The sequence below is a fragment of the Austrofundulus limnaeus genome, unplaced genomic scaffold (genome assembly GCF_001266775.1).
Source record: "Austrofundulus limnaeus strain Quisiro unplaced genomic scaffold, Austrofundulus_limnaeus-1.0 Scaffold814, whole genome shotgun sequence".
NCBI classification, from domain to species: Eukaryota; Metazoa; Chordata; class Actinopteri; order Cyprinodontiformes; family Rivulidae; genus Austrofundulus; species Austrofundulus limnaeus.
Genome location: NW_013953216.1, coordinates 39,659 through 49,617, shown reverse-complemented (window position 1 = coordinate 49,617; position 9,959 = coordinate 39,659). Strand labels below are relative to the sequence as shown.

Here is a 9,959-nt window from a genome sequence, read left to right as displayed (position 1 = left end):
ACCGCCCACCCACAGAGAAAGGAAAAAAAAGGCAGCGCTGTAAGTCAGACGGCACGACCCGCCCTGCTCTGTTCTGATTTGGTAAAAAACTTTGACTCTGGTTCTCTCGATTGGGTGAAAGAATTGTCACTTTAATCCCTAGACGGCTTTAACAAGTTTTTTTCTCTCGTTTATTTTTTTACAATGAAGAACACCCGCGGAGGAAAACTTAAATCCAGGTCTTTTTTTCTTGGTTGTCCACAGACAACCGGGAGGCGGGATCTGGTTGTCCGAAACAAAAATAGGTTGTCTCGGACAAACTAAACAATTGTGTCAACCCCTGTTTTACGTTGAATTAAAAAAAATAAATAAACTTCATTCCGAAAGTGTGGCGGCTTTTATTTAGCCGTGGCGGTGTGCCACGATCAATTACATGTAGGGGAAACCCTGTCCACCATAAGCCTGGAACGTTTTTGTTTTACTCTAGTTAGGATATTGCTGTTTTACTTCTTGCATCAAATCAAATGTTTTTAAGTTTAGCTATTTAAAAAAGTTTTCTTTATTGTACTACTGTTTGATAACTCAGATTAATAGTTGGTTTTGATTCTTGAGCGCGTTTTGTTAAACTAAAATAGAAGCACTTGCACGTGTTTCGTTTTGATCCTTCACACTATAAAACACTAAAAGGAGAAATAGTTTTGTATAAATGGAAAATGTATTGGGAGTTTATTATTTCACGTATGATCTATTTTGGATATTCGGAAACATTTTTTTCTGCTCACAGTTTTGTTGCTACAGGAAGGATTGTTGGCAAACAGTTTGTTGGCAGAGTTTAAACTGCAGAAGGCGTACAAGCCTGACAGCAGCCAAGATGTACTATGTCCTGTCACAAAGTAACTCGTGGTATTACCTTTAGTGCCTGCTGACATGACTTGCCACTAGTAACATTTGTCAATATAAAACCTAAGAGCAATTGTTTCTACAACTCCTGGCAAAAAGTATGGAATCACCAGTCTTGGATGAGCACTCATTCAGACATTTTATTCTGTAAAACAAACTCAGATCAAAAACATGATACAATAATTAGGTCATTCCAAAGTGCAACTTCTTGGCTTTCAGGAACACTCAAAGAAATGAAGAGAAAACATTGTGGAAGTCAGTGAATGTTACTTTTATTGACCAAGCACAGGGGGAAAAAAAAGGAATCACTCAATTCTGAGGAAAAAAGTATGGAATCACCCAAAATTGGAGGTAGAAAATAAGGACACACCCAATCAATTTCCTTTCCCTAAATGGACACCTGCCTCAGATTACATCTGCTCGTTAGTCTGCAGTTAAAAACGCCTGCAGTCATGACACCTTGGAAGACTGCTGGACGAAGTGGAGTGGCAAGAACCATGGCTCCAACAAGAGACATGTCTCTTGAAACAAAAGAGAAGATTTTGAAATTTCTTGAAGAAAGTAGCTCGTCACGCATGGTTGCTAAAGATGTGGGCTGTTCACAGTCAGCTGTATCCAAGATATGGACCAAATACAAACAGCATGGAATGGTTTTTAAAGCCAAGCGTACTGGTAGACCAAGAAAGACATCAAAGTATCAAGACAAAACAACTTTAGGCCATTTGTCTTGAAAACCGAAAACTACAACTAAACAGATGAAGCATAAATGGGAGGAAGCTGGAGCCATGTATGTGATCGAACCGTAAGAAATCGCCTAAAGGAAATGGGATTTCAATACAGGAAAGCTAAAAGAAAACCATCATTGACACCTAAACAAAAAAGAACAAGACTGCAACAAGACTGCAATGGGCTAAGGAGAGGCAATCATGGACTGTGGATGACTGGATGAAAGTTATCTTCAGTGATGAGTCAAGAATCTGCATTGGACAAGGTGATGGTTCTGGAACTCTTGTTTGGTGCCGTTCCAGTGAGATTTATGAAGAGGACTGCCTGAAGAAAACAACCAAATTTCCACAGTCCTTGATGATATGGGGCTGCATGTCAGGCAAAAGCACTGGGAAGATGACTGTGGTTAATTCTTCTAACAATGCAGTAAGTTTTCTCAAAACTCTGGCCCCTGCTGTCCACTTCAGACTTGGAAATGGTAATTCATGCCTTCATTTCTACCCGCTTAGACTATTGTAATAGCTTGTTCACCTGTCTTCTGGTCCTCACCTTCAGAGCTCTTCATGGCCAAGCCCCAGAATATATTAAATGTCTCATTTTTCCTTACAACCCCAGACGAGACCTCTGGTCATAGGATCAACATCTCCTTATGGTTCCCCTCCCTCACTTTAAGACCTGTGGTGACCGGTCCTTCTCCTCTGTGGCCCCCAGGCTCTGGAATGAACTCCCTTTTAATCTGTGCTACATTGATAAAATTGTCTCTTTCAAGAAACTCCTAAAAACTCACTTTTTCTCGCAAGCGTTTAGCTAACCATTTTACCATTACCGCCAGCCTACCTCCTTTGTGAATGCTTCGCTAATATGTGTTTTCTTTGAACTTAAGCCATATTTTCTCTCCCGCATTCATTATGTTTTTGTGTATTACTGTAAATTTTGACCTGCATTGACCTTGTTTGATTTACAATTTTAGAAATTAATTCCTGATTTGATGTTTCAATTTTCATTTCTTATGTATAATTATGTTTTTCTGTTTCATTTTATTCTTTTCACCATTTTTATACTGTTAATGATTGTACAGCACCTTGTGAATATATTTCTGTGAAAGGCGCTTTATAAATAAAACTTTACTTACTTACTTAATTACTTTTACATTGACATTTTGGACAGTTTTCTCATCCCTTTAATTGAACAGATGTTTGGAGGTGATGAAATACATTTCCAAGATGACAATGGATAGCCATGTCCATAGCCAGCCATAGCCAGCCTAATGGAAGCCATAGAGCAAAAACATGGAAGGCATTCCTTGGAGATAGACACATTCAGTCGATGTCATGGCCTGCAAGTAGTCCAGATCTCAACCCAATTGAAAACCTGTGGTGGAAATTGGGGAAAAAAAAGGTCCACAAGAAGGCTCCGACCTGCAAAGCTGATCTGGCAACTGCTATCAAAGAGAGATGGCACCAAATTGATGAAGAATACTGTTCGTCACTCATCAAGTCCATGCCTCAGACTGCAAGCAGTTATAAAAGCCAAAGGTGGTGCAACTAAATATTAGTGTTGTACTGTATTTTGAATGGTCTTCTGTTTTTCATGATTCCATACTTTTTCCTCTCTGAATTGAGTGATTCCATATTTTTTTCCCTGTGCTTTTTCAATAAAAGTGACATTTACTGACTTTCACAATGTTTTCTCTTCATTTCTTTGAGTGTTCCTGAAAGCCAACAAGTTGCACTTTGGAATGACCTTATTATTTGTCGTGTTTTTTTTTTTTTTTATCTGAGTTTGTTTTACAGAATAAAATGTCTTAGTGTTCATCCAAGACTGGTGATTCCATACTTTTTGCCAGGGGTTGTAGTTAAAATAAAGCTGTTCCCAGAAGCCTTTGAGCACTAATAAGAAAAGAAATGAGAATTGAGCTGTTATCAGAGCTTAGGGTTGGGCATAATCATATCATGTGCAATTAATCGTCAGAAAAACACTAATCAATTACTTTTTGGCACTTGACGATTAATACGATTAATGCCACCAGGCAGAGTCCTCTCGCTGCTCCTCTCTGCTTCAAATATGATGAACATTTTAAAAAAAAGTTATGCAATTTATTTATCGATCAACACAATTTAAAATTTGATGTGTAGCTTGAAGTTTGTAATTTTGACTCAGTTTGGAACAGATTTTTATGAAGAGCAAATCTTTCCCACTACATTGGTCACGTGACCAAGAGCAAATATTTCCCACTACATTGGTCATGTGACCAGGATATAAAGGTGTCCAGGGACTCCAGGAGATTAATCATCAAATTAATCGTTATCGGCTAAATACCACAATAATCGTGATAAAATTTTTTTGCCAATATTGCCCAACCCTATCAGAGCTCGGTGAGTTTTACTGTGCCAGGTGTCATTACTGAGCAACCAGTGTGACCAAATACTGGTTTATCCTGCTAGAGTTTATGTAATCAAATGGTTTTTCTGAGGAACATTTAGAAGAGGTGTTGATGTGTAGTTTAGCAACACATCAAATCATAACACTTTGACAGAAGCATGTTAAATGCTGCACAGGACACTGAGAATTTGTTTTTATTAAAGAAAAAAATACATAGTTGGTACCTGATTCATACCTGTCATTGCAAAGAACATATTTTCACTGGAGCATACCATGCATTTATCATCCTTGTCGTCCTCTGACATGAGTTTAAAATGATGTTATTTATATTGTGGTTTGCATGCATTCATTTATGTACAGCCTTTTAAAAAGGGTAGTTCGTTTGGTCCAAGTCAATCAGAGGGCCTTGTTCTGCAAAGGAGTATTGTGGTCCAATTTAGTAAGGTGCTCAAACCATCGCCCCTCTACCACCCTGCTGACAGCGATATGAGATGTTTGTGTAGATTTGCAATCAGTTTTTTTCTAAACATTCTGCTGTGCATTATGGGTAAATCTCTAATTTGGTTTCAAATCAATAAAAGTTTTTTTGGCATTCTCTGAACCTTGCATGGAATAAATCTGAGAAGACTGGCAGCTGTCTCAAATGGTTTCCAATTGTGAATAATATTTTTTTCTTCTGTAGAATAATGGATTTTAAATCATTTGGAACTGATAAATTGGCCGTCCAATTTATTGGCACCAATTTCCTTAATTTTGGAAGATCAGAGCTCGGCCAATACTTAAATAAGATTAGTGGAAAATATCGGCTTCTCATCTACCGCCACAAAGGTCTGAAAATCAGCCACTTTTTCTCTGCTTTGAGCACTACCCAATGTCCAGTTAAAACAAGTTTATATTGTTTCAAGAGTTATATGTTTTTCAATAAAATAAGATTGGAACGTTGGATGTGTGTTGTGACCTTATGACACCTGACAGTTTTGTCTGTTTAAAAAATTTGTCTGCCAAAATGGGAATCAGCAGGTCAGACTTGTTAAAGATCACTGATAAGCCAGAAAACTGCAATCAATACACCCACCTGTAACTCTTTCAAGTTGATGGGCAGCAACAGTTCCTTTAAGGTCCTTTAAGGTTGTTTGTTCTTGGCGTTGTGCTAACACACATCTGCTCTGTAAAGCAGCAAACTGACAGAACTCTTGCTTTTATAGAGATGCTCACGCTGATGATCAGTTAAGCACCCCACTGACGTCAGTTGTCCACACATCTGTCCTGGTTCAAGCTTCTCTGTTTTATCTCCGTCATTGAGTTTTTTAGCTGTTTTCATGTACAACAGTTGGATTCTGGGTGTGAGTAATAAAGTAGAAGTAAAAGGCAGTTTCCGAGCACTTCCAGCAGAAATAAACATGCCCACAACTTCTGACCAATCACACAGTAATTACTTATGCAGAGGGAGGAGAAAAGTTCAGCTGGCGGGTTGTGACAAGAAGGGGTGGAAGAGTCAAAGCTGCAAACAAAGTGATGCAATTTTTGTCATGCAACTGTGACGATCCGATTTTGGCAGTTCACATGGAGTATACTGGGCACTCTAATCATACATCTGATCAGCAGCTGCTGGTTGATAGAAAACCTCCTTAAATCTTATAAAAGATCAACGGTGAAGGGTTTCCACACTCATCTTTAACATTATGGCTTTCCTTCTGTTCAGAAATGGCATGGCGGTATCTGTTTCTGTATACTTGAGAATAGATATGAATAACTTTAAAATATGGTTTAAAAACATGTTCTCCTGATATAAAACACTAGATCTGAAGGGGGGTGGACTTCAGTAATGGAAATAATCAGTTTAACAAGGTTATTTCAAACAACAAAACATAACTTAAAGTTTAGTTATTTATCTACCTTTTTCTTCTGGTCCATGTACTGAAAATAACATTTTTTTAAAATCTGCTCTCTCCAGACTTCACGAGGAGGTGGTGGATTTCTACAACTTCATGTCTCCTCGGCCCGAAGAGGCAGCGATGAGGAAGGAGGTAGTGACGCGAATAAAGAAGATCATCAATGAGCTGTGGCCCAAAGCGGATGTAAGATGTTGTCTGCGGGAATCAAAAGTTTACAAGATACAAATTTAGAGGGGTTTCTGCTTAATATTTTGACATGGTGCGAATCATCCAGTGATGCAGGGTTGATAGAAATCCCTGCTCTTTACTTAATCACATAAAGCACAAGCGGGGGGGACTTATCGGCTGCCAGCTTTCCCCATTTCCACTGAAAGCCACATTGTCAGGTAAATGGATCGAGCTGGCCATTTGTTCCAGCCTCCTTTCCCTTTCAGCCTGTTATTCCTGGCCTGTCCTTGTGCTGTTGCTGTGTTGTATTTAACAGGAGGAAAAGGAAAGAACTCCATTCTACTTCCTCTGGAGAGCTTTCACTAGAAGCCCTAAAGCACTGCCTTTTTGTTTCTAAATCCTAGTGAACTTAATTTAGCAGTATACTTAGCTTTGCAGTTTTGAATATTCTTAATGTAGAACCCCAAGAGAGTCTTGTTGATAGTAGTTGGATGTCATTATCACCACAGATTATGCAAACAGTATGTATTTATTTGTATCCAGTGGTGGGCACTGGACAAAACTAATGCAGCGTTCCAGTTCCAGTGGAGCTTGAATTTGTGAAGTTTCCAAGTTGTCAGAACGTTGGAAAAAAGTTTTTCGAATTCTTGCTTTGATAGAATAATGTAACAACAATAGCGCTGTGTGGCGCATTGAGCGTTAAAACATGCTGTACTACTACGATTGACTGACTGTAAAATAAACAACACAGAACTGCTAAAAACCGTAAAAGTAAAGAGTTTCATTCAGTGTTTATGTGAGAAGTAGCCATGTTGAAATGACGACATCACACGTGCTCTGGTTGCATTGACTTCCCAACTCGAAATTATGACGTTAGTGGACTTTCCATTTGATATTTCCGATCCAGAAGCCAGAAACCTTGTCATCCAAGTACAACTGGAATGCAGCTTAATCTACTAAACAAGAATCTTAGCTCCACTAACTCAAAATCCACTAAAGCTAATGCTAAGTCACTCAGCCTGTCACTCATCTTCATCTCCTTCCATCTGAAGACTGCTGTGACTGATGCAAACTTGTTGTTAGTTTTCTATTGGTTTAATTTAAAGGTGGGTGGGATCATCTGTGGCAAATCAGCCAATCCAAACCAGCTCTGTCTAAAAAAATAATTTCTTTGATATTTTTATAAATATGGTTCGAAGTTAGTCAAACCACAGATGGCAAAAACTTTCTCCACCATATTTTATACATGGTCAGTTTTTGTGTTTATTTAAAATATTGTTAATTGTTGTTTTATTTCTTTTTGATGCTCTTACTTTGAAGTTTAGCTGCTAAAGATGCTACAAACACAGAGAGGATAGTTTTTATTTAATTTGGGATAAATGGCATAAAGATAGAAGTTTAACCTTTTTTGGTGAACTTAAAATTAGTGGATCCTAATTTAGTGGAAGCTAAGCGGTCTACTAAGAGTTTTAAAAGTTAGCAAAAATGTAAACCGCTAAATGAGAAGCTAGTTTTCTATTAGCAAATTAGCTGAATTGTTTATATCAATAGATTCCATAATTGGACAAAAGTATGCTGTAATTATCTTCAGCTTTCAAACTGTTGTACAGTTTTTCATTTTTAAAAGTCTCCTTTTTTTTCCTAGGTTCAGATATTTGGCAGCTTCAGCACAGGGCTGTACCTTCCAACCAGGTAAGGTTTTGTTTATAAATGGAGAAAATTCCAACTGTTACTGTCAATTTCAGTACATTTTGATTAGCATAAATGCTAATGCATTTTCTCACACAGTGACATCGACCTGGTTGTGTTTGGAAACTGGGAGCGACCCCCACTGCAAGAGCTGGAACAGGCGCTTCGTGAACACAACATGGCAGAACCTGATTCCATTAAAGTGTTGGACAAAGCTACAGTGAGTGAAGTTAAACATGACGTGTTTTTTTCTGCTGTTCTGTTTCTGCTCATATTCTTTAAATAATGTTTCAGTGATTCATTTATCTTTGTCTTAACAGATTTATTGATGTTAAATTATGATTCCAGATTTAAAAGAATACTGTTTATTACATTAGAAAAGAACAGAATACAGCTGCAGATCATTTTAATAAAAAGACATAAAACAACGAAAACAGGAAGAGAATTGGAATAAGCTTAGAGCTTAATCTGCCATTATTTCTCCTTACAGTGTTAAAGTTGGGCCATTGTCCACAGCTAAGTGAGCTAATTGTAATTTGTGCATCGCCTTTGGAAGTGTTCATAGGAGTAATGTTAAAGTGGATTTCTGTCGAAGTCATAGATCTAACCTGTTGTAGATGGCTTCTTGGAGCCATTTAAGATGGCAACAGTTCAGTTTTGAAGTAGGTCTATTTAAAATTGATTCATGAGCTAACGATGGCTAAGTCAACATGACCCATTTTACAGCGATTTTATACAGTTTTTATAAACTCAGTCCTGCCTGACATGAACCCTGGATGAGCTACATGTTGCTGCTGTTGGTGCTTTTTGTGTTTGGAAATAACAACAGACTTTATGTAATAAATGATGCCAAATTAGCAAACTCAAATCATTAGCCATCCACCACTGTGCTTGACAGTAGTTATGAGGTGTTTGCGCTGAAATACTGTTTGGTTTTCTCCAAGGGTGACACTGTGCATTATGGGTAAACATCTTTACTCTACTCTGGTCTCATCTGCAAGCTTTTACGTCAGACTTTAGAAGAAGGTGCCAACACTATAAACAATCACCCCCCCCCCCCCCCCSCCCCCGCTTACAACTTTTACAAAATTTACGTTGGGGGGGAAATGCAACTTACACATAAAAATATCTGCCAAATGTCAGGTTTGCTGAGATTTAACCCCGAGGGCATGGCCAAGCTAAAGAAGTGGTTGAAAAATGACACCTCTCTAGCTAAATGCTAATGCCTGCTCATCTGCCCAAAGAACATTGCTCCATAAGTTTGGTGGTGATTTTTCATGCTACTTTGTCAGTAAGTCATACTACTTTTTTTTCCTTTTTGGCAGCCCTTCCAACCAAGCTAAACTGCTTTGAACTTTATTTTACCTGCTAATTTAGGCCTGTAGAGTGAATACATGCTGTTTTATTTATTTATTTATTTATTGCTGTTTCTTTGAGCATTGTCTTGTCTGACCCTAGGGTGGATTGCTAAAAGATTGATTATTTTGTTTTATTTTGATTTTTATTGATCGATTATTCTATTATTTAAAATTGAAAGACAGTGGACTGTCCTCAATCATTTGAGTTAATGCTTTCTAGGTTTTATATTGCTTACCGGTAAATATATTTTCCTCAAAGGAATGGGTTGGCTGAAGATTACTATATGGGTGGGTAAGGCCACCATTGGCCACACTTTGGCTCCACCATTGCACTTAGTGGTGGATAAAATTGCTCTGTCCACTATCTGACACTCTGCGTTGCCTGAAACAGGAAAAATAAACTTACCATACCTCTGTTCTTATACAGTGTAACTCCTACGTGTCTTGAATATCTTACACCGAAAATATTAAGGTTTAGCTGTTCAATAACAGTCCAGAAAAACCAATCATGTCAACATTTACTATTCAAATTCCTCAACGACAAAGGGCATCAGTATATAATTTGCTGAACTTTAATTAATACCACTCTTTCTTTATACAATATATACAGTGGGGAAAAATAAGTATTTAGTCAGTCACCAATTGTGCAAGTTCTCCCACTTAAAAAGATGAGAGAGGCCACACATCACAGGTAGACCTCAACTATGAGAGACAAAATGTGAAAAAAAAAATAGAGAAAATCATTTTGTCTGACTTTTAAAGAATTTTTTTGCAAATAATGGTGGAAAATAAGTATTTGGTCAATAACAAAAGTTCATCTCAATACTTTGTTGTACATCCTTTGTTGGCAATGACAGAGGTC

At 37.8% G+C, this 9,959-nt stretch overlaps 1 protein-coding gene across 2 annotated transcripts in view; it reads left to right on the top strand.

Annotated features, from left to right (window-relative positions):
* The window catches only part of tent4a (terminal nucleotidyltransferase 4A), a gene marked incomplete at its 3' end in the record, with an annotated part of 20,633 nt that overhangs the window by 3,543 nt on the left and 7,131 nt on the right, over positions 1 to 9,959 (top strand). For both annotated transcript variants that reach the window (XM_014028819.1, XM_014028818.1), the window contains 3 exon segments: positions 5,942 to 6,065; positions 7,696 to 7,742; positions 7,839 to 7,959. In XM_014028819.1, coding sequence (XP_013884273.1) covers positions 5,976 to 6,065; positions 7,696 to 7,742; positions 7,839 to 7,959 — 258 coding nt within the window.